The sequence below is a fragment of the Stegodyphus dumicola genome, chromosome 2, assembly GCF_044657685.1.
Source record: "Stegodyphus dumicola isolate Sdum_Otavi_A_Nest chromosome 2, ASM4465768v1".
Taxonomy (NCBI): Eukaryota; Metazoa; Arthropoda; class Arachnida; order Araneae; family Eresidae; genus Stegodyphus; species Stegodyphus dumicola.
In genome coordinates, this window is record NC_140769.1 from 33,014,933 (window position 1) to 33,042,817 (window position 27,885).

General features: G+C 33.0%; 1 protein-coding gene across 7 annotated transcripts in view; it reads left to right on the forward strand.

Annotated features, from left to right (window-relative positions):
* Positions 1-26,809, forward strand: part of LOC118190443 (uncharacterized) — a 495,778-nt gene extending 468,969 nt beyond the window's left edge. For all 7 annotated transcript variants that reach the window (XM_085810552.1, XM_085810555.1, XM_085810551.1 and 4 more), the window contains 4 exons: positions 11,529-11,635; positions 11,960-12,110; positions 14,985-17,223; positions 20,732-26,809. In XM_085810552.1, coding sequence (XP_085666678.1) covers positions 11,529-11,635; positions 11,960-12,110; positions 14,985-17,220 — 2,494 coding nt within the window. In that variant the 3' untranslated portion in view covers positions 17,221-17,223; positions 20,732-26,809. The remainder of the gene's footprint in view (positions 1-11,528; positions 11,636-11,959; positions 12,111-14,984; positions 17,224-20,731) is intronic.
* Positions 26,810-27,885: the final 1,076 nt, after the last annotated feature.

Genomic DNA, 27,885 nt, shown 5'->3' on the forward strand with positions numbered 1-27,885 from the left:
GAGAAATTGCCAAATTAAAAAATATGAATGGGTGTATTAAATACAAAGTATTGCCTTTTGTAATGCTTGCTGTCTTAATAATACCTCATTCAAATGCAGCTTGCGAAAGAATTTTTTCTATTGTTAAAAAAAATCAGACGGAATTTCGACCAAATTTAGGTCTTAAAACTCTTGAAGCAGTTTTGATTGAAAAAATAAATATGCAGGCAAATGAAGAACTGTGTTATAAAAAAACATTCTCAAAATCAGAACTTAAGCTTGCTAAGCATGCTACATATAAATCTTTGCATTCATAAATTATGCGTATTTTGTTTAATACTTATATGTATCATTCTTGGTTATTTAAATTTTATTTCCCTGTAGAAATCATATCCAGAATAAAGATATGATTTATAGCTTCTGATTTTTTCTATGATTAGTAGTGATTGATTTGAAGTACTTTTTATTAGTGAATGCTTGAGGAGTTAAAAGAAAATTTCTAATTAAATGTGCATATAATTTACAAGGTATATTTTTAATTATTCAGTTTTATATGTATATGGATTTTAAATGTAATAAAATTGATTACAATTAATTATTAATTTAAAATTAATGAATGGTTAATTACAACATACGCTACGCGCACATTTTCAAAGTTGTAAAAATGTCGTTCGCACGTTGACTACTGACAAGGTTTGCTGAAGGTTGGAGTCTATGGGACTGGCGTCACAAAACACATGAAGAGAAACTTCACTTATTTCTACACTCTCAAAAAACCTTCTTTCAATAGATACTGATTCAAAATCAAAAAGTTCAGAACACCAGGTTATCCATTTATTTTGTAGTTCACTTGGCAAATCTTCATCCCATTGTAGACCACGTTCCCACATCTCTTGCAGAAGAATTTTCACAGTAATTACAAAGGGACTAATCAGTCCGCATGGATCAAATATCTTTGAAATAACTCTCAAAACGTGACGCTTGGTGATTCTAGCATCAATGGAATCCCTACCATCTCTTAAATCTAATTTAATTTTATCCTCAATCGGATCCCACTTCAATCCCAAGAAACCTGTTCCTTTCCCGAAGTCCGTATTTTCCTCATATCCGTTTTCATTCCAAAGTTTATACAATTCCGAACAATTAGTTTTTAATTTCCTCAAATGAAATCCCGCTGCTTTTAATATCTCTATTGCCGTAGATGTCAAATGATAAGCATCTTGAACGGTATTGGCTCCGTAGCAGAGATCACCAACATAAAGAAAAGAATTTAACATGTCATAACATTTTGGATGATGTTCCTTAAATTTCTTAATGTGAAATTTCAAAACGCAAGCCAAGGAAAATGGCGAAGTAGTTAAACCAAATGGGAGACGATTTAAATGAAGAGTTTCCGTTGGATCACCTACCTCTTCGGGAAACCACAAAAATTTAAGGTATTTTCTATCTTCCTCTGCAATCTCTATCATAAGAAAAGCTTTCTCTAAATCTCCGCAAAATGCAACTTGATATTCTCGAATTTACTCTCGATTCTAGAGACTCATTAAGAGATTTATAATTTTCATTTTCATTAGCCTTACTGCTACAGTCATAAACAATTCTAACTCGAGTTGTTTCTTTGTCATCCCTAATTACCGCTCTGTGGGGCATTTAATATCCTGAATTTTTATCTTCATTAACACATTTTCCCACAATCTGACATTCTAACTGATCCGATATAATTTGTTTATACTGGTCATAAATTTCTTGATTTTTATTTAGTTTGTGTTTTAACGAATCAAAACGCGTTTTCGCAACCTCATAATTAGAATTCAACCCAACTGCAGGTCCCAACTTTTCCTTTCACAACAATCTACTAACGTACCTTTCCCCATTAAATTCCAGAGAATTTTCAAATTTTTCAATCAATTGATTGTCCCATTCAGAAAAGTGTTGTTTGTCTGACTGAAATTCTTCTATTTCCCAAATTTTTTTCAAATCGCACAAACTGGAAGAAGAGTCCATGACTAAACATACATTTTCATAATTATTTGTCAATTTATTACTTCCTTTTACTCCCGCTAGTAACCAACCGAAACAAGAATTTATCGCAGTAATGTTTTCATTTATTTTTACTTTCTGCCATAAACAACATCCCAAAATGAATCGCATCCGATAAGTATTTCCGTCTGATAGTCGCCAGAAAATGAATCAGCCAAAGGTAAACCTCTTTCCTTCAACGCATTGCGAATAGATACATCAGGAATTTTCAAGGACAAATTAGATATATATTCCGTTATGACAGCTTCTAACTGGTACGATTTCGAACTTTGATCCCTATTGCGCAACGTCAATGAAACGATACCGTATTCCTTCTCACGTGCCATTTTGTCTCCGAAAGCAAAAATAGCTATTGTTTCGTAGCGTTATTGGCTTTACTTTTAATTCAACTAATCGAAATGAAATAAAACTTCGATGACTACCATTGTCTAACATAACATTAGTTAAGACTGAATTTTTATCCGAACAGGCTAAACCTGTACATGTTTGTAAAAAGGGCTTATTTTTGGTACATATATTACTATGAAACACAGAAATATTCTCGGCGTTTTTATTAGATTTAGATTGTGAGTCATTCAAAACAGCTTCGCTTTCCACTTGCTTCTCACAACCTCCCTTCGTCACATTAACGGGTTTATTTTTTCTACACACGGACTCATGATGAAAATTGCTTAAACAATTTTTACACGATGTTTTTGCCTTGAATTCCCGAGTATCAACGCATTGTTTAATAATGCTCTAAAGAGTATTTAAACGGCTTATGCTTTATAAATATTTATATATATATATACTTTAATTACCTTATTTCTTGTTTAAATGCATATTTTACACATTTTATTTTAATTACTCACCATTTTATGAATTTTAACATTATACATCTGAAAACGAAATATATTACTTAAAATTCTCTTTTCGTATGAAAAATTTGAAAACAGGTATCTACACACAGTCCTACGTTACATTCCTTGCACTCGTAATAACTCATTTGCCGTTTTGGAGTATTTTTCCGGGAATGTGAACAAACGAAACATCGTCGTCTCATTTTCTTATCAGTCTCTTCTGAACAAAGTTTTGGAAAATGTCTTTCAGTTAATCTTTCAGAATCAGTATCAGAATTTTAGAATCAATATCTGAAATATTTTGCATCATTTCTGCTATTTCATGCTCTGTTAAACATTTCCGACGCTTCGACATTGCAACGGTAAAAACAAAGAATTCACGTCTAACAAGATCTAATTATTTTCTAAAAACTGAACTGCAAACCGAAATACCCAACGCTTTAGAGTAAATAAAACTTCTCTACTTACAGTAAACAACTACCACGTGCGAATAAAGTGCGATTTAAAGAGACGTCATAAATCACGCCATTCGGAAACATTTATTTCCCCGTTTGTTAATATAATAAAAAAATCACGTGTATGTGAGTCATGCTTCTCTCATTTCGAGTAGAAGGTCTAATTTACATGTATCTGAAACCATATGGACATACAGTGCCATCTTGTGGCAGAAATTATAGTTTGAAAAACGTTCCAAAGTACTGGCACAAATACGTGACAGTCGGTAGAGAATGGAACAATCCTCTGGCACGCCTGCGTGTCGGCCGGTAGGTAAGTGCGTTCGTTGCTGGCACGTATACGTGACAGTCGGCGCGAAGGGGCTAGATTCGACTTCATTCCTCAAAAACGTAATAATTCCCGAAACCTCACAATTCTCTTCCCTGTTTCGTTTTCGGTGAAAATCTAACACCATATCTTGTGGTAGCAACTTCAATAATACTGGATTCAATAAATGCCCATATGAACCCTCCGTTACATTTAATGAACGCAAATTTCTTATATTAACTTCTATTTCATCGTATAATATACGCAAACCCTTAACATTAGATGAACATCTCACGGGTTCTAAGCTTAATAATTTAGTCATGTAAGAATTTATAATAGAATCAGTTCTACCATATCTTTGTTTTAAAAGCTCAAGACATGACTCATAGTTTTTTCTCATTTAATTCAAAACCCGCAACAACGTTATATGCAGGACCAGAAAGAAGAGATTTTAAATATTGGAATTTTTCAATTTTCGTAAGTGGATTGTTTGAATCGATTGCGCTATCAAAACAGTTTAAGAATGCCATAAATTTGCCAGAATCACCAGAGAATCGCGAAATTTCTAACTTTGGTAATTTTAAAGCCGTAACGGTGGTTTCCGAAACACTAGATGTGTTAAAAACTGAAGAAGTCCGCTGAACATTTTGTGCTGCTAATTCTTTAATTTTGCTCTTTAGTTTAATCTTAGCGAACAATATTTTGTCATCGTATTCTTCCGAACCTTTTCATTCAATTTAAAATTTTTACGGATCGTCTATGAGTTCTTCCACCTCTAAATCATGGCTTTTCAAGATCTGCTCCTTCGTTTCTAATAGTTCCAGTAGTTCTGATCATGAACTTACGTCTTCGACAGCTTCATCGAGCTTCTGCACTCTTTTAACTATCGCGAACGTTACTTCTTTTTTCAATTATTTTCGAAAGCTTATCCATATTAATTCAGAATTTGTGAGTTCAAAAGATCTTACCTCCACAGTCCAGTATACAATGTTACATATCCAAAAGCGTACGTACAGTATCCAAACTTCTCAGAAATATAATCCAGTAATGATGACTAATTACTTCCAATATTCCACGTTCGCGGGCAAGATGCACCAGTTTTGCATCTAATGGTTCTGTGAGACTAAAGGTGCATCCAAGAGATAATAAGAGGTTTTGTAAACAATAACAACATTTATTTACAAGAAAATATATGAAAATTTCAATCAATTAGAGATATATTATCAGGCATCTCTGCCTTCCATGTCCTACGCCTTTAGTATCCTGCCTGCCACTAACTGTTGGGACGAACACAGCGCCCTCTTCCTCTGACGCTGGAAATATGTAATATCCTGCATTGTGAACATCAGAATTTAATACCTGCAGTTTTGATTACAGCTTACGAAGGACGTACTTGGGACCTAGGATTGACTGCGATTGCGGTGTCATTCGCGTAGCAAGCTGGAAGGGAGTTCACATCTGCTGCCGTCATTGTGAAGTCGTGTACGTAGTACAAGTACATGCCATCACAATATTGCCTGTACATTCCAGCTTAATGGAATGTAATTTTCATCATAAGGAAATAATGTCTGGTCGAAAAGTGTATTTGTTTAGTGCTTTTGCAAAAAATCGTTTTGTAACATCAGCACAGAATCCTACCCCGTTTACAGTAATGAATTAAAATTTATTTTGTGTGACATAGTAAATTCTCATGTTTGTCTTATAGGCAGCTATATTTAGTGAACACGTATAGAAATGATAAACAAAACTTCTTTCATTTGAACTCATTTGAGTAAGAAAACTACGATATAATACGTGTTAAGGATAAAAAATGTCAACACTGCTCTGATAGAATTTTGTACTATAGATAATGCTGACGCATTTATAAAGAGAGTTCTAGTGGTTATCTTTGAAAAACGGCAGCCTTTCAATTACACTGGTAAAGCACGCAAGCCTTTCAAAAGCCACAGCCATTCGATCTTATCTCAAAGATCATTTACTAAGCGAAGACTTCTAACTGTTCGACTGATTGGTGTAAATATAGCTTGGTTCTTCATAGAATAGGAAGTGTTCCGTCACACACCCCTCAATTTCGAAAGCTGATGGCGCTTAAGGATATGGATGTATTCAGAAAGTTTTCGCGTTGTTAACCTTTTATTCAAAGATCTTTCAACTATCATTTTGCTCTTAAAAGCGGAGTTTTGCTGTGTGCTAATCTTTGGATTTATTTTGTAATGTTATCATTGAATTTATTTCATAATATTGTCTCCGAAGTTAAGAGTGTTTCAATTTATTTTGTAATGTTAGATTATTTAAGCTTTCTTTTTTCCCTCCAAATTCAGCAACACTTTCCTCCTGGAAAAAAATACATTTTTCTTTTCAATGCATTGCTGAAGACAAAACGTTTGGAGATTGTTTGTAACTTAATGGCGTCATAAATGCAATAAAATTTGACCAACTACTAGATTCATTTACACGAGAGGAAGCTTGCCTTTGCCATCTACAGTCAGCCCAATTTGTAGGCAGTAAAATTTCTGTACCGTCCACAGTATTTTAATTTAGCTCAAATGCAAAGAAGTTTTTAAGTGGAATTTTAGTAAAAAAAGGTGTAGTTAAATTTCTCCACTTATTTGTACTATAATATTATACTTTTAATAGATAGAAAATGTATTAAAAAACAAGCCATATAAGTATATGGAAACAGAAAAAGCCCTGCGCAAAGGGGAACGGTCAAGTAGAGAATTAAACTTTAAGTGGTGTGCATAAATGTGTAACATCTATGCATGATTCGATCTCCCTTGATCATTGTCAGATAAAAGAAACCCCGCTACCCACCGTGAAAGCGTAAATCTCCCATTAGAGAACGATAGGAACAGGTTAACCATCCCTGATTCACATGGTATCATTAAAACGTGAAGATTCTAAACTCGGTAAAGACTACCTTCTCGAATTAAAATAATAATGCATACATTTTGTATGGTAAAAAGATTTTTTCTTGTAGATCAAGAGATGCAGTTTATTTTACTAAAATTCTGCGTTTAATTAAAACTTAGGCTGTGGTTTATGTGTTACAAAATCCTGGACATTCGAGAACTTTATTAACAGTCGATTAATTTTTTTATGAAAACAAAATATGAAAATCAGTTAGATAGTAAAAAATGTAGGAAATTAGTAGGTTATGTAAGTTTCTATATCAAGTAATTAGGATAAAAGAATGCAGAATATAATATTTTTTTAAATGTACGTTTCATTATAATGTTTAACCTAAAAAACATTTTCGTTTTACTTTTCAATCTCATAATTCTAACTTTTTATCTGTCTTGATAGCTTCTAAATGTTAAAAAAATAGATAAAAAAAAGTTAAAAAATAAATAGAGTGTTCTAAATGTTAAAAAAATATATGTATTTCACTGTTGTTTCATTCGTTAAAACTACGTGCTGTTAAGAATATTTTATTACATCAATTTTTGGATTTGAAGGAATGAAAATGGATTATGAATCTCATCGTTCATGTCCCAGTAATTGAACTGGGTAGCAGCATGTCTCTTCCATGGATAAATGTAAATATGAGCTAGTTTCCTTAAAAGATCCTTCCTCACCTTCCATAATTAGTCCTCGCGTGCTTTGATAGTATGAATTCAACCCAACCCCATTCATATTTCTTGCAGTACAGGGTGGATACGAGCGCTAAACCCCGTAATAACTCATGTATGACAGAAATAGGAACCGTTTTCCTTTAAAAAGTCCTTTCCGAAGGCATCCTGCAGCATTCCATGCATTTAAGATTTTGGTGATGAGGGGATTGTAATATATTGTATAGGTAGAGCAGTGCTTCTGTAGTGGCTTCCAATAGTTAAGCACACAGTTGAAAATTAGAAATTTTCAAAAGCGTCATTGAATATGAGTATCTGAAAATCTCTGCGGATGCAAACGCCAGCATGCAAATATCATATGTTACAGCCAATAATGAATGATTCAAGAGGAATGGCAAACAGTGAGCACTGGTTTGCTATCGGACGCATTGAAGCAGGACAGCCAATCAAAGATATCTTTCTTTCCTTTGACCTTGATCATTCAATAATTTTTCAAATGTTGAAACAATTCTAAACAAGTCAAAGATTGTCCGGAGGCATGTGAGCTGTCGACCAAGTAAATTACCAACTCTTCCAAAGATGGGTATATTTCTTTAGTAGCCAAATGGAATCGACGAGTGACCTCCACAGCTCCATGGTTGCGACGTCACTTGGTTGAGGCAATATGTTCCAATAAATTGCCTCGAAAGTGTCACATGAAAGGTTTGTGTACTGCTACGTATTAAGTGTTTATGTTTCACTAACCTCTTGATCATGACTGGTTCAGAGTGGCTCAAGGTTTTGTTCATGGAGGGTACAGGTTTGTCTTGGAATCAATTGAAGAATGTAAGGGTCTAAAAAGAGCGAAACACACGGAATCAGGTCCAGAATATCCGCATACAGCACGCGTTCAGAGGTGGCAGTATCGTGATGTAGGCTGGAATTTCAGTGGGATATCACAACCAGCTGAATATCTTTAGAGTCGGTTCTGTGACGGCTGCGTGGTATCGGGATGAAGTCTTGTACCCGATAGTGACTCTGCGTAGCAGTTGGTTCTGACTTCATGAACGGATGATAATACCTGTCCTCAGCCACCATCGTTAATACTATTGGTATCTGAAGTAGCTGGAGGGGATTTCTCATATAGAATGGCCGCCATATTCCTCCGAATTTAATCCGGTTAAAAATCTTTGGGATAGTCTCGGGCCTGCTGTTACTGCATATTTACCATTTTCAGAGTCTCCGGTAGTTAGAAACTCTCCTAATGTAGGAATGTCCAGCATCTGCGATGTTTGATCATCTTATTGAAAGCATGGGCAATGGCAGTTTGAGTGGTCCACATAAGTCCGAAGTTAACATATCTTATTAATGTAAATTTTGTTTGTTTGTTTTTAGCTTTAAATATCAATTAGTTAAGGACTCATGAGATCATATAATTTACCGAAATCGAATATCCTTTTCTTCCTTAAACATAATTCTTGTTTTCTGTTGTTGTTGTTTCTTATGCTCAGGCCAAGCCCACGAAATGTTTCGTGGCAAGGAGCGCCAGGTTACACTTGCCGTTGGCAACAGTCTTTAGCATCTTTCAGGTGACCGTGCGATTTAGCTCAGTTCCTCCCCCAATTTTGATGGAGAGCACCCCCTCCCATCCTCTCTTTCCTTCCACCGAACCACGCGACAGAACTTTCGGCTCGCCGCATATTTAGAGTGCTGCCATGCCGCACCGACACTGTACATTTACAAACATCCATGCCGTCTCTAGGATTCGAACCCTGGCCCTTCGGCATGGCAGTCGGCAACGCTAACTACTATACCGGTTGGGCGGCGCTCTTGTTTTCTTTTGTGTATAAACACTGCTGCCACTTTCTCATGTGCTAGCGTAAGGCAAAGCTTGACATTTCCATTTTTGTTGATTTTTTCTTTCCGTGCATACCTTTTGAAAGCTAGTATATATGCCCTTATGATTTTCTAGCATTCTAACATTTTTATTTAAATAGTATAACGACTGATCCATTTTTAGCAGTGATAACTAGATTTTATTAAAATTATTTTTGTATGTATTCATTGATTATGTATTTTTATAAGACTTGGTCTCCCGGGAACGTCGTAAAATTGTTTTTATTGTGAATTTTTATCCCCTTAATGCCACCTGTTTGCTTCGGGAAATAAAATATACGCAAACTCTACGAGTTATAAAATAAAGTCATTAAAATATGAAAATAGTTTTGCATTAAATTGCGAACTCTAAAAGTACTTAAATTTCATTCACTACCTTCATTGAATTCATAAAACAGTGAGCGAACACTTTAAAGGTATGCCACTGGAAATAAATATTCTCTTTATCTTATAAAATAGCACTGTTCTACATTTAACCACTTGCGCTAAAAAGACGTTACACGCGCGTCGAGATGCTTTTGTCTCAAACCGCGAGCGACGTGAACACCACTTCGATAGGCATTTATCGCAAAAATGAAAATAACGTGGTGCACACGTCGCCTAACAACGAGATTGTTTATTTCTCGAGTTACAGCTCTGGATTGCACTCGCAGATGCGGAGCAGCGTAAATGAGACACTTTACCGCTTGTTATATTGTAGTGCACGGCACCGCAACCGTGAAGTTAAATCGTAGCTTAAGTGGTTAAAAAGTGCTCTCCTGTAATTCCAGGTACCTATTATAGATTTTACTCTGTCGAAAGCACAAACGGGATATATTTCTCACTCTCTTCCTGGAGTTTTAAGGGATCTGAAGACCTAAACTTACAAGGAATGCACTTCTCTGTGCGCAATCTCATGCTACGACTGGTAGCATATAACTGGCAGTCGAAAGTTCCCGGGCTTGAATCACTCTGAGGGCATAGCTGTTTTTTTTTTTTTTTTTTCGTTTTTCCTATTCCAGAAAGAACTTAATAACTCTGCCGAAGCGCTCGACTGAAATGTGTTGGATGATAATTTGCCACTACTTGTATTTTAACGACTGAGTCTTGCTTCTCTCCTCAGTCGCTATTAAGGTAGGGGATGTAAAAAATTATCGCCTTTCAATTAAATGTGTTAGGCGATAATTCGTCACCACTTGGATTTGTTTGACTGGGGGGGGGGATAATTGTAAAAATGTATCGCCTTCCTCGTGCATTTTTCTCGTGGTGTAACTAGAAGCACGTCCAACTAGCAATCAAAATACACGTGTTTCGAAAGTGTTCCATTTGCATTAAAAACTGTCTAACACAACTTGCTTGCAAAAGGTAATGCTTGCATCAGTAATGCTGCTGCCTGTGAATTATATTATTTGAGATTCCAATTATAGTGTCCTGGTGTGTATTTCGAAATACTGCTCAAAGTTACCATTAGTCTCTTTCGTGTGAGAATACACGAAATAGCTACATAATAGAAAAAGCTGGAATGACATTTAAAAATTGCCTTTTAAAAACTGCCTTTAATTAATCGTACTTGAATAACTGATTTTAGCAAGAGAGTTGTAATTTATCTCTAATAAAAACATCTCTTTGGGTAACAGCAATTTTTCTGATTAAATATATCATTTTTCCGTACTAAAAACTTGATTCTCAAAAATGGTGACTGATGCATTATTTTGTTCGTTAATATATGTTTTGTTTGGGTCTGCGTTTGTTGTTTTACGATTCTTGATGCAAACAATTTCTTTGAAATTCGCATAAACGGAAGTTCGTTTTTCAGTTGTTGCACTATAGAGATCAGTTGAATGCTATTTCCATAATTTTCTCTGTAATGTAATCCGCCTTGATCGGTATAGCGGTTTGTGATGTTGGCTGTCGTATCGTTGAGTCGGGCTCGAATCCCAGAAAAATCAAGGACGTTTTTACGTGTATAGTGTCTGTCCGGCATGGAGATGTTTAAAATACTGGCGAGCCAACAGCTCTCTCAAGAAGTGAAAGAGATGCGGGAAGGAGAAGTTATCTCGAACTGAGGTGAATGAGCTTCGGATCCGACTCCCACAATGTTCTGCATCAAAATTGCATCAGATCTTCACAGTTCAGACTATACGAGTATCTATTTAATTCTACGAATACCTATTTTATTCTACGTGTATCTATTTTAATATAATAATAATACAATAGCTTGCAGGATGGACTCCACAGAAGTGTTATTATTCCTCAAAAGCAGTTACTGAATTTTATGGTTTAAGTGCAAAGAACATGATATTTAATAAATAAAGGTAACACTCAAAACGTTAAAAAAAACGCCCCTTTGGACGTAATTTAAAATCTGAAAAATTTCAGTTTTTTTTTTTTTTTTAATTTTCTTATATTTAAACATGAGTGTATTCTAATTATCGTTATAAATCTAATTTTACAAACATACTTTCTTGTACTTATTTTTCAGAATCTCAACTATTGCTGGTTGGATGCCTCGAGAGGTACAAGGAATGTCTGCTTATAAGTTTATATGTAGCTCAGACGTACCAGTTGCAATATTTGCTCAGAAAGCGAGTAAGTATATGAGCTCTGAAATAAAATTATAATTCCTAAACATGAAATTAGATAACTGTCAATTAATTGTTTGAAAAAGTTTTTGAATTTATTGAAAAATTAGATACTGAGTTTCTTTTCTGACGAAAAGGATGGTAAGAAAAAATGCATATTTTTGTCACTTTAATGGATTTTACTCTTCTTTCAGTTGTAAGAAATTGTTGCCTTTAGTTTTCTCTGAGGTTGAATAAGCATTTCTGTTTATCTATATTTTTTTTTTAGTTTTATTTTCTTTGTTTTTTAAATATACACGATTTTTTTAAATGTTATTGTTTCATTTTGCAGTGTTTACGAGCAGTGATGGAACAGGAGCTATAACGTACAGGTTGAGAACTTGTGATATGAGATATATTTATTTACAAACCAGTGGTCAGATCGCGTTCAAGGATTCTACAAATGAGATCAGTCACTTCGTGTGTTTCAATAAACTTTTAAAGTAAGACGTATTTTGTGTGTATTTGTGAGTTTAAGTAACCTTTCTCAGAATTAAAAAATGAATATTAACAAATAATTTTTACATTATGATCTTTTAATGTAAATTTAAACTAATTTTTCAACTCTTTGGTTAACAAACAGTATGGGGGGAAAAATATCCAAAAGCCATATCTACATCTGTGAGGTTATTATTACTAATTGTTTTAATTTTCTTGTTTTTTATTTCTCATGCTAAAACAACACTTTTAAAGCTGTGACGTTTAAAAGATGTAACACAAAATAAAGGTAGGCCCACCAGAGGCCGAGCGTTAAAGTCGCTGAATACTGGTAGTTCGGTCCGAATTTCGAATCTCATGAACGGGCTGGCTGCATGGGCATTTTTGTGGGTTTCCCCGTGTGTAACGTGTAAACGAGCCAGTTATCCTTTTGAAGTCCTCCACGAAGGCATCCCTCTCCTTAGGCAAATAGCTCTCGAGGCTTTACCGTAATCACATAAACTGTTTTGAGGCCTCCAAATTCTGCCTGACGGTGCGCCGGCCCTATTAACAGTCATCACAGTGACTTAAAACCATCGTTTATTCGGTGGTAGGTTCAGACTCGGTACTGTCTTGGACGTTAGATGGTTGCCATCGGAGGTTGTCCTTGGGGGTTTGGCTCCCCTTAGTCAACACTGGAGGATGGTCGATGTGGAACTATGTTCTAAGCTTTTTTCGATGCATGCTAACTGTTCACCATTGTCATTGTGTTGCATTTCCCAGATAAAGTGAAAAAACAATCGTCCCGTTGGATTGACCAAGGGGATTTATGCCTCCTTGAACGGCCTCTAGTGTTTGGGACGTTTAACTGTGCATGGCAGCTCATATAAGCTGGGTCTGGGTGTCCTTTTCTTCTTGCGATCTGTAGAAAAGAAATACGTGAATTACCGATAATAAACTTTTGAAACTCCTAGAATCATGATAAAAATACTATAGTGGAGCAAATTTCAGAAAATATTTTATTGTTTATGTCAGATTTACTGGCTACATTTTCGCCTTTCTATTGAATCTTATGCAATTAAAGCATGTTTATATCCTTCCTTTTTTGTTGTTGTATTCTGATCAATTATACTCCCCAGAACAGCAAAAACAAAGAAAGGAATTTCTACTATCAGAATCTTTGTGAAATAACCCAAATTTGAAGAACTTGTTTATAGCAATAAAATCTTCAACTTTAGGCATATTTTATATCACTTTAATGTGCCGGAAATTTAACAGTACAGCTTGCGCACTGCAAGATGCACTTCAGTAAAGACACTTTTATTATGCTGAAACGTTTTCATAGTTAAAAAAATAATTCTTTCCAACATTCTTCAAACAGAGTATGTTCATAGCTTTCTTCCTTCCATGGATTCTAATTTTCACATGAATAATTATTTTTTTATTGTTGTTCCATTAATAGGTAGGAAATATTCTCCAAATATATCTTCATTTGTCAGTGTATGTGTGCGTTACCTTGTGGCATACGGGGCTATACTTTATAATAACCATAAATGTAAAAAAATGTGAAGTATGCAGCAGAGGTGTCATGTCCTAAAAGCCGCGTATTGGAATTCATGTACGCATCCGAGCCGCATGTTGGAAGTTCAAAAGCCGCAACTAGATTTTTCAAACGCCGCAAATCCATCATTTTAAAAGTAGTGAAACAGGCTTCAAATGGAAAACAGTCATTCAATGATAGTTAACCGTCAAGAAATGCATCTGTCCTTTTTAACTAATCAGCATTTAACTAAGTTTGTGCGAACTGCCCAAACAAATTATCAGCCAAACTTTCGCCACAACTGCTAAGGTCAACAACATTTTGTAAAGCATCAACGAGCAAATTTAACGTTTAAGAATTTTTTTTTTTATAAAATTATTTGACAGAATGAGTTAAATATTTTTATCTTTTATTTTCATTTATTTATTTCTTTTATGTTTTAGATCAGTAGTATTAAGTTTCGCAACTAACAAGATATGAAATAAAATAGTTACATGTGGAAATTGATCAGTTTAGTTTACCAATAACCTTGTAAAAAGAAATGAAATAAATTACTTGCTTTCGGACACTGAGTAGTTGTAGCTTACCATATTTAATACATATATTTTATTTGCATACTTGCCTACGAAAGCCACGTTATGGCCATTCTTGCTATACAGCAAAGGAAACTGAGGCTTTTTTAAAATTCGGAACCCTTAGTGATCACCAAGTTTAACGCCTTAGGACAGAAATTGTCCCGTTTCACCTTGCGTTGCTTCTAACGGAGTTTGAAGCCATTGGTTTGTGCAAACAATTTTCAGTTTTAAGACATACATGTTGCATAATTAAGGTTTTAAGTATTAGCTACTTTCTAACATTTTAAATTTACCAATAGAAGTATTGAAAGATTTTCTTTTATTTATAAGTATTGATTTAAACATAGATATCATTTATCCATTCCATTTGTCTTAGATCAGTGTGTGTTATATACGAAGTAGCTGCATGTAAATCTTCTCAGAACTAGGAAAGCTTCACCAAAGGCAGTATTTTCTGTTGTGTTAATATACACCAAAGCAACAATAAAATAAGATTAAAAAATGTAGCCAAAATGTAACGAAGCTTGTTATTTAATTATAAAAATAATATTTTTTTCTTTTGAGGAATAATCTCTTTCACTTTATGTATATGCTTTGTATTTTCCAAGATTCATTTCTGAAATTTAAAACTGTTCTTGGTATATAAAAGAAGAATGAGTTAGTATTAATGAAAATATTTATTTCCGCTCTTTAAAGTAAATTTATAATAGCCAAAAAAAGGTTTTAGATTTTTTTTTACCATTACAGTTTGGTCAGTTGTGTTAAAACTTTTCATTTTGTTTCAGCAATAAAGAAGGTAGTGAAGAACTGAAGAAATTCCAGCAACGGTTTGCACCGCAAATTATTGCTTCAAAAATGATGGATGGAAAAAAGAAATCACAGGGTCAAATACCTGAAGGGGAACTAAATGTTGCTTTGTCTATTTTAACTGACTCTTTACCATCATGCTCCAAATCATTAAAATGTAACCAAACTGCCAAAGGAGCTTCTGCTTTAAGTCAACAGTCAACAACTTTCACTGACATAACTGAAAAACCGTCAGGTTCACGTAAAAATTCTTTGGAACCTGAAAAGTTTGCTGAAAACTTATTGTCAGTTCGGTCCAAGAAAAAGTTATCTGTTGAAAGCGTGCTAACTCAGGAAGAAGTTGTTAGAAGTGGTATACATAAACGAGTTGATTCTTCCGCTTCTAGTGTTTATGAATCTTGCCAGAATAAAACAAATATGCCAACGAATAATAATTCATCACCCATCGTCAATGCTATAAATCTCCAAGAACAGCAAGAGGATCAGTATGTACTTAAATCCGAAGGATCAGCGATGTATATAAATTCGTATGAATCTGCCCAAAATGCGATATTAAATAATAGTTTCCGCTATACGAAATCTTCTGTATCTGTGTCTGAATGTTCAACAATGTCGTCCACAACCTCATATGAATCCGCTCAAAATATGGTACTAAATCAAACTTTTAGTGGTATGTCAGCCGAGTTTGCTACCGTGAATCAACAGCCTGAAGGTGAGTTTTATTTTGATAATCTAGCTCATCCTCGTAAGTCTTATTCTGTTCCCAGAAGAAGGCACTCAGATGGACCACTTGCAACCGAGTCAATGAATTTTGAACTAAACAGTGAGTGCTTGAGAAATAATGGAGTTTTTCAGTTTGATGATTTTGTCACGCCTCCTCGAGATCAAATGACTCAAATAAATTTATCAGAATATGTTCCGAATGTTCAACATGAAAAAATGAATAGTTTTTCAAGATCCTACTCCTTGCCGTATCAAACTGGCAGCAGTGAATCTGTGATGCAGAACCTCAAGGGGAATACTGAGAATTATGCAAAATGTAATGAAGAAGATTTTCCGAGCAGTATTGATCACAATACTGCTGCTCTGTTATCTGATGTACTGTTGACATCTCAAAATGGAATGGTAGCTGAAACATTGACTGATAAAATACCTCATTATAATTTTGGAGGATGCTTGCCAAAATTACAGTATCCTAACAACGCTGCGAGCTTAAATAAAATGGCAGCTGCCAATTATGGTTGTCTGGAAACTGCAAATCCGAACAATGATATCACTACACATCATGCGAACTTATATAATGGTGCTCTAGCGTCATCAGATCTTATATTTTATAGCAATGATATGAATGTAAGTATGAATAATGGACTGCATGAGAATGTTGCAGATACGTTAAACGATGTTGATTATCAGTGTTTGACTAGTGTAAATAACCTTCATCTTAGTGGAACGAGGGTAAGCAACTGTCATGACAATGTAAATAATATAAATTCTCATCAAAATGGCTTTAGTGATGGAATCAAACATGATAGTAGAGTTATTGCATTAAACAAATACGATGGTAGAATAAATGGGTTAAACAAATACGATGATAAAATTAATAGGTTGAACAAAGATACCAGCATTAATAGCTTAAGTAGTCATTACGCAAATGACATTCAGAATCTGAATTACGATGAAATTAATTCGAAATACGTGTCGGAAGTCAATCATTCGTTGAATGGGAGAACTTTTGCAGAAGGTTATACAACGGCAACTAAAAGGAAAAAAACTAATCTTACAACGGATTTCTTTGCCTGCATGGATGATGGCAGATCTATTCAAAGATCTGAAGAGCTAGAAAGAGCAGATGTATTGGGAAACATGGATGGTAGCCTCCAGCTATTTTCAGAATATACTGTTGATAAAAAAATGGAGAATACCGACTGGCCTTCTTCTTATGCACCATTACAAACTCATGCAGATACTACTAACGCAGAGGCTGATATTAATGGAGAACTGTTCTATGAACTTGATTTGTTCTTTAAAACCTTAAGCCAGCCTCCAAACGCACAAAGCCACAGTACTGCTAATGATGCATCTAATTTGTGTATCGCGGATTGCGGGTATGCACAGTCTTCATCTCCAGGGGCCAAAAAACATCTGAATACTGTTCAACAATGTACTGATTTTCTTTCATCAGTTGATGAATGGAAGAATGGATTCAAGCAGTGAAAGGTAAATTAATTTTCATAAATGTTTTTCTCAATGTTTTTCATAAATGTTTAATGCTGCATACATACTGCAGAGAGAAAGGATATTTGAAGAAGAAGCTACTCATTTTTGAATTATTACGCCTTTCCGTGGGAGCCGTTTCCAAATTTTTATTTTGATTAAAGTTTAAAATTATAAAATTATCTTCCTTGCAGATCTAAGAGCAAATGAATTCCGAGCGTAAAAATCCTCAGTTTTCATGTGTCTGAAATAATGCCAATATATGCTAATTGAGATAATTTTGAATTTATACTGAAGTAGAGGGATTCAGGAATGATGTAATTAAATAAAAATCTTTAGGTGATATACATAAATGCGTTGTTGTTTCTGAATTAAATTTTGCTGTAAATATTTTTAATCGAGACTCTATTTTTACCTCTTTGTCTCGACGAAGAAATTTTAAGTAGAAGTTGAAGCGCATGAAGAACTCTTTTAGTCTTTTAAAAATAGCATAGGAGCTAAAATCTGAAGATATTAGAAATAGGTTTAATTTACAAAAATAATGTAATATGCGTTTTAAAGATTATTTTTTGCAATCTTTGATCAGTACCTTCATCTTGAGTTAATCAGAAAGTTCAAGATGGTTGCCTTCCCATAACTATACTCAAAATATAGATGTACGTTTTTGACAACTCTTAGAACTTAATTATAACATTGCGTCGTGAGAAATTTCTGTTTTGTTTGAACGCTAAGAGTTAAAATTGGAAATGAAAATAGAACCTTTTACTTTTTTTTGTTGTTGCTATTGTTGTTTTGTTTTTGAGGTAGAGCATTTGCATAGTTTAGCTTGTAAAACTGTGAGTCTTTCATTACTTGGAATTAGATTCTGGATTATCATTTTTACTCTCTCTCGCTACCATATCATTAAAGATGCTGATTCGTTAGTATTATTACAAAATCTATAGTTCAGTAGAGTGATTAAATTTCAAAATGACGCTTAGTATTTTGAAAGTGTCTGTATAATGTAAAGAGTGGTGCGCGAGTCTGTTTGATCGTTAACAACACTCCTTACTCCTTTTAGAAAACTTCTGTTAAATGTCCTTATTCATTGCATTGCGATTCGGATTATTTGTAGCTTAATTTTCTTATATTAAGTTCTACAAGGTTAATTGTATTAATTTTTAATGAGAATATGTTAATTTTAATTATTTTAAAGCGATATTTTGTTTCGTAATGGAAATCCTGTTTCTAATCTCGAGGCACAAACTGGAATTAAAATGTTTACACCTCTGATATTGTTTTTAAATCTGAAGTGGTTCTTTTAATACTTCACGTAAATTGTCAAGTATAATTTATTTGATAAATGCCTCGTTTATGAATATATAGTTTTTCAACTTCTCTACTCCTCCCCTTTTTCTGATATTAGTTTAACATTAAGTTTGGAAAGCCTACTTTGTCAGTGTCTGATGGTTGAAGTTTCTTAGTCTTTCATATAATATTAGTGTTTCACAACCTTTTTTGCCCCATGCACCGTTCTTATTACTGTTAGACGATCATCTCTCCCTCCTTCTTTACAAAACTAGAAAAATTCATATTACCTGTTTCAACCAGCGAAAAAAAAAAAAAAAAAAAAAAAAAAAACAGCAAATATTAAAATAGGAAAGTTATAAGGATGGAGTATTACCAGTTGCTTCAGTTATTTGAAAGTGAAGTCATGATTTAAAACGTTGGCTGTTATTTAAACCAAATAAGTCAGAAAGTGAGTGAAATATACTGACCTTTAGTGCTGTAGGTTAAGGAAGTTATAACTAATAATCTAAAGCATTTATGATAAAATACACTTGATTTATTTCGAAATGCAAATGAAGGTTAGCATTTTCTTACTCGTATATCAGTGGGATTTCCAGTTTTAAATTTGCATGACTTATTAATGTCTGAGAGTTGTAAGAAAGTAAATAAAATCCTTCAGTTTGGCTTTCTCAATTTTTCTGTACAATATGCAGAAATTGATTATGAAATACATACTATTTAAAACGTAGGTAGTGAAGCGCCGTAGATGGGCAGTTAAAAAATAATAGGGGTGAGGGAGAACGATAATTGGAAGTGGAGTTATTTCAGCTAAACAAATTTGAAGGAAATTTAACGTTTTTCAAATTCATTCGGACTGCAGGAAAGACACCTTACAGAATCACGACCAAGTTCACGTTATAGTATAAGTAATAAAAATTTCACAAGACAGTCAATCCATTTGTTATGGGTTGACTTGCATAACACAAATAAGGTGTAGTGAAGAAGAAAGATTAAAATTATGGTATGTTTTACGTCGGCTACATATAACGAATTGAAATCAAATACACGTCTAAAGTCACAAATGATTGCGGTCCATATACCAAATGCAAACTCAACTGTAACAACAATTTAATTTTCAGTACGCTTATGTAAATAATCAAAATGCAGGCACTAATATTGCTTAAACACTTTGTTGATTTATTTTCTGTCTATAGATTGCAAATTTGGTGAAATATCGAGGAAGTGGTTTTTGTAAACACGAGAAGTTATTGTAAATAAAGCGAACTTCGGGGCGAAGGGAGTGAAACTGTTGATGACTTTGTCTAGAATTAAATATTGTTAAAAATTAGCTAGTGAAACTTTCTGTAGACAGCTAGTTAAAATTGTCACGTATAATTTATTGACAGTGCCTCACTTATGAATATGTAGCTTTTGAACTCTCCCCTTTCTCTGAAATAAGTTTAACATTAAGGTTGGATAGCCTACCTTATCAGTGACTGATGGTTAAAGTTTCGCGGTATGATTTGAGGTGCAGAGATCTTTCATATTATATTAGTGGTTTTCAACCTTTTTTGCCTCACGCACCGCCGCTCCATATCTGATGATTATTTATCCGCCTTCTTTCCAAAACTGGAAATATGCATATTGTAACAAATGAATATCGTCGGCAACGCTTTCTACGGACGATATGGAGAAAATACTCAGTTCAACGCACGCGAACTGCAGAAGTGAGCTGTTGTTGTTTGAACTCACGCTCTAAACTTTAAAATTATTTTTAGTGTAACTCCATTTTCTGTTTCATCGTTTTCTGTATGTTAATGTAATGCTATTTAAAATTGACTCCTAATTGATTTTGATTTTTACTCATTAATACAATATTCATTAATTTAACTTTAGATTATTCGCTGTCTTTTGTAAATTAAACAAGAAAAAGTTGATAAATATCAAAACTCTAATAAAACTAGTTTTTTATATTCATAAACTAAAATTAAATACTTAACAGGTAACTAAAAGGCTGACCTCATTCCTCCTAAAACTATGAATTCCCCACTGGTTGAAACCCTCTGCATTATGTACATAAACAAATGAATATTTACGATTTCAGGTGTTTTCCTATTTATTTCATTAATAAATAGAAAATCATTTGTACATCTCTGAACATGATAGTACTCTGCATTTAATGATTTATTTTATATGAGCCAAATTTTCAAGTACTAATGTATAATTCTTACTTATTTTGCAGGCATTACATTTTGGGATTAGATATCGTTATCTAGGTACAGAGTTGCAGAAAAATGCTGGAAAATGAGTTCATGCAACTTCAAGCATATCTCTTTGTACTTTATGTACGTCTGTGGGAGTATTTATAATATACCGAATGAATTCTGCATAAAAGTGTGGAAGCAGACTCTTTTGAAATACTTGGTATTCCAAAAATGGTGCTAAAGTGTTTGTTGGTACTTCTCATTATTTGCACACTCATAATACCCATCATAAAAGAAATCGTGCATTGAAAGTCATGGGTATCATTTAGCATAATAAACTGAGTAATCAAAGGCCAATTAATAATAGGCTTTTTTCCTAGGAAAACATTGCCAACTTTAAATTTTATCCCTCTTTCATTCCCTTCAGTGCTTTTATTGTAAATACTTTTTTTCATATTTGTATTATTTATTCATATTTGAATTTCCTGCTGATTTACTAAATTCTAAACATTTAACTATGTTGTTAAAAATAATAAATAAACTCTCTTCCAAGCGTAGGCGACATACGCGGTCACTGACAGGGTCGATTTTAAAAGGGCACCATTGAAGTTGTTTTCCCGAACCATAGGGATATGCTGCTAAGTGGAGGGCTGAGAAGACGAGCTTGAGGTGCGATGTATGAATGCTGACAAGAGCGTGCTGACGCTATTTCTTTCCTTAAAGAGGCAAATGTTTTAGAAGAGAGAAGGATTTGTGTAAGCTGAAACTGGTAAAACTTACTTCAAACCATTTTAGTCACTTTGCAGAAAATAATGTTGCATAAGAATAACAGTGTAATGACCTCATCGACGACGGAATGGTGTTCATTTGTAATAGGTTGCAAATGATAAAAATATTTTACTAGGTTAAATGGACATATAGTTTTTTCCTGGAAATATTAGTATTAGTATGTTTACTTATTGCAAATCATCAAGTGATCATCCCCCTTCATAAATTTACCACTGCCTTGGGTTTGCTGAAAATGTTGGACATGAAACCCCTAACTTACTTACTAAACAGGAAATAAAATCTAAAAACTGAGAGACAGAATCGTTCGTTAAAAATAATTAAAATGGTGAAAAAGAAATTCTTTTCAGGCTTCTTGAAGTTAGCCATTAATCAAAAGTTTTGAGAATAACTATTATATGTAATAATTAACTTACGTTTCGTAAGAATCCACTCATAAGGTCTCACACAATGTAGTATCAAAATGGTGTAGTTGAATTAACATAAATGACTCTGGGGGAAATTATAATTAACACTCTCATCTTCAAACTATTTGAATGTCTAGATCTAAATTATTTCATTAAAGATGAGTCGAAATTTAATTCCACACCTGAATAATTATAATGCTTTTAACATTATTTTTAATTATCACTAATACATAAACATGTATTGTATATGTACATAATGTTTCCATGTGTGTACAACGTTATGCTAAATCATCTTCAGAAAAGAATATTAAGTACAAAAAAAAATTAATTAACTAAAGTATTAATTAGTCATTTTCATGCTGTTAAGTGTTATCATCTCGGAAGTTATTTGACAGTAATTCCTTTTTTTATTTATTGTAAAGTTTCATTGTTTAACACAAGCGTTAAAAATAATTAAATCGGATTAATTATTCTAAGAATCGAAGTACGTTATAGCGAAATTTTTCATGGCAACTACCTATGGTAAACAACCGTCTCTGAAAGGGACCAGTATTTCTGAGAGTATAATTGAATAATTAAATTTTTGCCTACCGATTATTTGTATTCTGTAAGATAGCCATTTCCACAGGAGACCAAGATCGTCTGCAGGCGCGGGTAATCGCCTTATTTAGGCAGGTTTTAACTTCAGCTGTTTCAATATTTCTTTTCATTTTTAGAGAACTAAAGTAAAATGTAACTGCTGTTTATTAAAAAAAAAAGGTAAAAGAAATGTTGTGGTACTATGAGTGTGGCCTTAAAATTTTCTTTAGAATGTGATGTTTCTAATGTTCCATCTGAAATAGTCATTATTCATTTAACATAGTAAGAAAATATAGTCTCTCGTTAGGATGTATGATGTATGTGAAATAAAAGTATAGCTAGTAAACCTATATTTTTGTCAAAATGCTATCGTTAGCCTAAAGATCTTAAAGCAAAAATTAGCTTTTTAGAAATCTATTTTACATGAGTATTTTAAAGAACGTTAATATTCTAAAATGTTTATAATTTCTCATTTACCCTCAAATGCATTATTTTACCTTCTAAAGCTGCCTGTTAAATGTATTATATATTTTAATACAGACTTACCATAAACATCTTGCATCTATTTTATGAAAAATTTACAGTAAAACTCTCTTTAACGTCCTAAGGAAATGCTTAAAAATTTGCAGATATGTTTTATCATCTTAAACCATATTTAGCTTATATTTTTTCCTTAAAGAAGGGATATAGGGTGCTAAAATATGTTACTAACTTTCCATCATGTGCAATTTGTGAGACTGTGAACAGATGTTTAATGTAGTGATTGTTGAATGTAAAGATGTTTATGTTTAATATCGAAAATGCAGTAAGTAGTCGTTAGCGTTGCATACATTGAGTAGAACGAGGAACTCTAATAATAATTAATAAAAAACTTATATCGATTTATATTTCCTTTTTCGTCCTTGAAAATTTAATGAACTTTTAGTACTGTCTGCATTTACTAGTTAATAAAAAGAAATTGGTTGTGTTGCTTTTTTCCCATTTCAGCGTACTACTTAAGCGTATACATTAACGTTATCATCAGAAGTGATTTTAATAGAAAATATCAGTTAAAGAGGAATTTTGCATTTATTCAAATTATTTTGGTATTTTAATTATTGGCTGCCAGAAGTTACGATTAAATTTTTATCAGAATTACATTCAAAATTTATTGAAACGTATTTAAAACAATGTTTTAAGTAAAATTTGATGTTTTCAAACTCTATAAATACATACAGAATTAAAATTTGAATGCATAAAAGATAAAAGCAAATGGAAAATACTATCTAAGACATAATCTATGAAATGATGAGAAATTTTTGTAATTAGAAGATCACTTAGTTAAAAGTGGAGAAGATTTACTGTCGGTGTTCGGTAACAGGACGAAACTTGTGTGCTCTGAATTTCTCTGTGAAAAAATTTTCTTTGAATCCTGTAACTATTTATTTAAAAAATATATGCATTTAAATAAACCGCTGAAATAATTCTAGATCTTTAAAATTGCAGTTTAAAACCTTTGTAAAAGAATGCAAATGCGTCTGAATGCATTTCAGATATTTTCATTGTACTGTAGAAAACGGAAGATATTTTTGATAAATGATTATTTAGCTGCAGTCATGGATATGGAATAGGCAGACCCTACTGTAGGACTTCTTAAAGGTATTCATATTTTCAGCTTTCAACTGTACACACACAGTATGAACGTTCAGTAAATAATAAATTAAATTAAGGTTGGATATTTTAATTGACATCGAAGGAATATTTATGTAACTTTATAATAAGCGACAAATAAAATGCTAGATATTAAAAAATCAATTAATCAAATTTTATTATTTATTGTAGATCTTAAACCATTTAAATCATACATTAACCATCAAAAAGGGGGAAAAAACTTTAACAGTGTATATAGCAATGGACATTTTGAGCTTCTTATTAGTACTAGGAAGTCCCATTAAGTAGTAAAAACAGTCTTTGCTCGCCGTATTTTTAGTGTGTACATATAAAATCATGAAATGCTTGAATTACATTAGTAAAGAGAATTCTTTATCTAGCCAATCATTTATCATATAAATCATTATTTTATTCTAAATTGAGATGTTAATAATAGGGAACTATGTAATGTTGTGGAGTTTCAAACCTGTTATACAGCATGTATGTTTTAGCATGATTTTTATCTAGTCTGAAAAGTTAAAAAAATATGGAAATTTTTATCACTTATACACATTGTTTTTTGCTGAAAAAACAACATTGTTTCTATTGTGAGATGTCTGTGATTTTTTATGTACTTTTTATGTTAATGTTTCTTCATTGAAAGAGCTCTTCATATTGAATATGTATAGCATGGCTCAAATACAAATTTGTTTTTCTGAAAATGTTAAAATAGTATATTATTATATCACTATTGTGCTTATGAAATGTGTGGTAGTTATGTGAAAATGGATATGGTGTTCAAATATAAATATTATTTGTTTCACTTCTCTGGAGTACAAAAGTACTGATTATACTAGTACAAAAATAATTCTGATCATAACAGTATAATGAAGTATATTTTGTAATCGGAATACTAATGAATGTATTGTGAATTATGTATACATTGATATTTATGTTTTGTTGAAAATTGGCTGCTTGTTGTAATGTTATTTTTCGTTTACTGCCATCTTTTACCACCTAAAGGTGCTGAATGATAATTATACTTTTTCAGGACAATTTTTGACTAGTACAAGTGCGTAACTATTTCATATATCCATGACAGCTGACCATTTATTTGCTATTGTCTGAAGGTGCATAGAAACTTTGAACCTGAAGCAAAATTAGAACATTATTGAACATTCTGATCTATGAGCCTTTTGTAAGCACGTGACGTGAAAATTTAAGTAGTAGTAAAATTTGGTGAATACTTATATCGATCAGTATAAAGAATAATCTTTTACAATAGTGTCAATGCAGTATAATTGTGATATTGAAATGTATTGTATTGTAACTATTAAGTGGTAAGATTTGTCTTTAAAGAATGAATGTTTTGAACTGAGCCTACCGCTCTTAGAATGTATATTTTGCCAAGGAAAAAGATACACATATTTTGTAAATTAAATTTAATTGTAAGCAAAATTTTTTGGCAATAAAAATGTTATGAAAATAACAAATTTGAATAAAATGTTGTCAAAACATATATATATGTTATATAACATATGAAAATACCTAAGCCAAGTGCAAAGTTGTGTCCTGGACACCAGGTATTACAAATGTCTCTTTCTAGCCATTTTTGGTAGTAAAGAAGCAAACTATACATTTTTCTTGATCGTTTTATTCGCGGAACTTAGTAAGGAAAGAATACTTGGGAAGTAATATCACTTAGACTTCACTAGTCCACGTAAATGAATCATTCACATGTTCATTAAATCTTATTAGTACACGAAACTAAAATTGTATTCTTCATTTGTCAAGTCAGTTAAGCTGTTTGTATTTACGATTACGAGGAGGTTTTATGATAGGCAAGAGGAAAGTAACTAATATTATCATAAACTCTGAATGCGCGGTCCTAAAAATAATTCATAAGTCAGTTTTTTTTTAAATTAACTCTCAGCTTAGCCCATATACTCGCCATTTTACGCTATACAAATCACATTACATTTTCTAGTATATATACAAGGAAGAAATTAAATAAAACAAAAGTGCAGTATCATATTCATGACGTCTGTCAACTTCAGTCCCAGATGAAATGTTAACCCTCTAACCGGCATGGACGTATATATACGGCTTAGAATATATATTTCTGTGATATCTGTAAGAACGTATATATATACTTGCATATTAAAATATGTCAAAGAAATTACGGCATTATATTAAAAGTACACAAATCCAGGTATAAAATACCAGGAGAATTTTTACATTAAAATCAAAAAAATAATTTTTTCTCATAGTAGTTTTGGGAAATTTGTGCTTTCGTGAAGTATAATAAATTGAAGGAAAACAAAACGCGAAATATAGTGTTATACAACACTTGGTTTTTTTTTCATTCAGGAAAATTCAAGAAAATTCTGCCGAAATAGGACGCTTTGTTTATTAAAATAGATTTTAAACGATCTGGTTTTCTGGATATAATCCAGAATTTTTATTCATAAAATAAAAATTAAGGGAACATAATCAGCGGTTTCCGAATGTTTGCTGACTATATATAGTATCCATTTAGATTTCTAGAGAATATTAATTGTAAAATCTTTTCAGGTTCTTAGTAAAAATGCACCTTTGGAGAGACTCACATGTGAAATAATTGGTTTGTAACCTTTAAAAAGTACATAAGAACTCTGAATTCTTTGATTTTAAATAAATATATATATATATATATACATATGTATGTTTCTGAAATGCAGTTTTTGGACTCGGTTCTTTATTTAAACCTTCACAAACATGGATATTCTAAAATTAAACACATTTTGTGGGGAAACATTTGAAATATACACTGTAAAATACGAATCATACTAAATTTCAAACATATTCGTTTCGTACATGTTCAAATATCGGCAATTATAATGCAAGGGCATATACTACAAATCTTATCTGAGCTAGCAGCAACCTAGTCTCAGAGAGGCAGGACACGCTCTGAACCATCCTTTAAATACTAACGCTCTCTACCTGATTTGCATTCTGGCATGAAAACGGAAACGAAAAGTAACAGTAAAGATCCAAACGTAAAGTAACTGCACATTACGATTGGGAGGGGATTTAGCATAAATGCTTTAGATAAAACCATCTTCAGTATCAGTTAGTATCTTCATTCATTAGAAAATGGTCCTTTTTTGCTTTGTCCTGGAATGATTTTCAGAACGCAATAAAAGTTATTATATGGAATAAGAAAGACTTTATTCAGCTTGCCATCTGTTTACTTCAGTACCACAGAAGGCGACGAACCTAAACTATCTGGCTGACAGCACTGTGCTCTTAAAAGCAGCGTGTTGACAAACATGTTCTGAACTGAATATATTATTAGTTTCTAGGGAATTGTTTTCATATTACAAAAACGACTTTCCTGATAACTGATTAACTCATAGCCGCTGGTTTAGTTTTATGTGATTATGGCAAAGTCTCTAGGGCTATCTGCCTAAGGGAAGGACTTTCTGAGGGAAAGGGGCTTGTACACACGTTACACATGGGGAAAAACACAAAAACGATTATGCAGCCAGCCCATTCACGGGATTCGAACATCGGACCAAACTACTAGTGTTCAGCGACTCGACCGCTGGTCGGCAGTAGCCGTTGCATCAAACTTATTTTTTGTCGCCTTTCTTAATTCATTATTTGAACGATTGTGGAAATTTATTTTATGGAATTCTAACAATAATTATTTCGCTAACAAAACTGAAGATTAGCAGAATATCACTTTTTCCAATTGCTTCGTAAGCTACAGGTATGCAAGTACTGTTTGTTTGTCGTTGGAAATTACA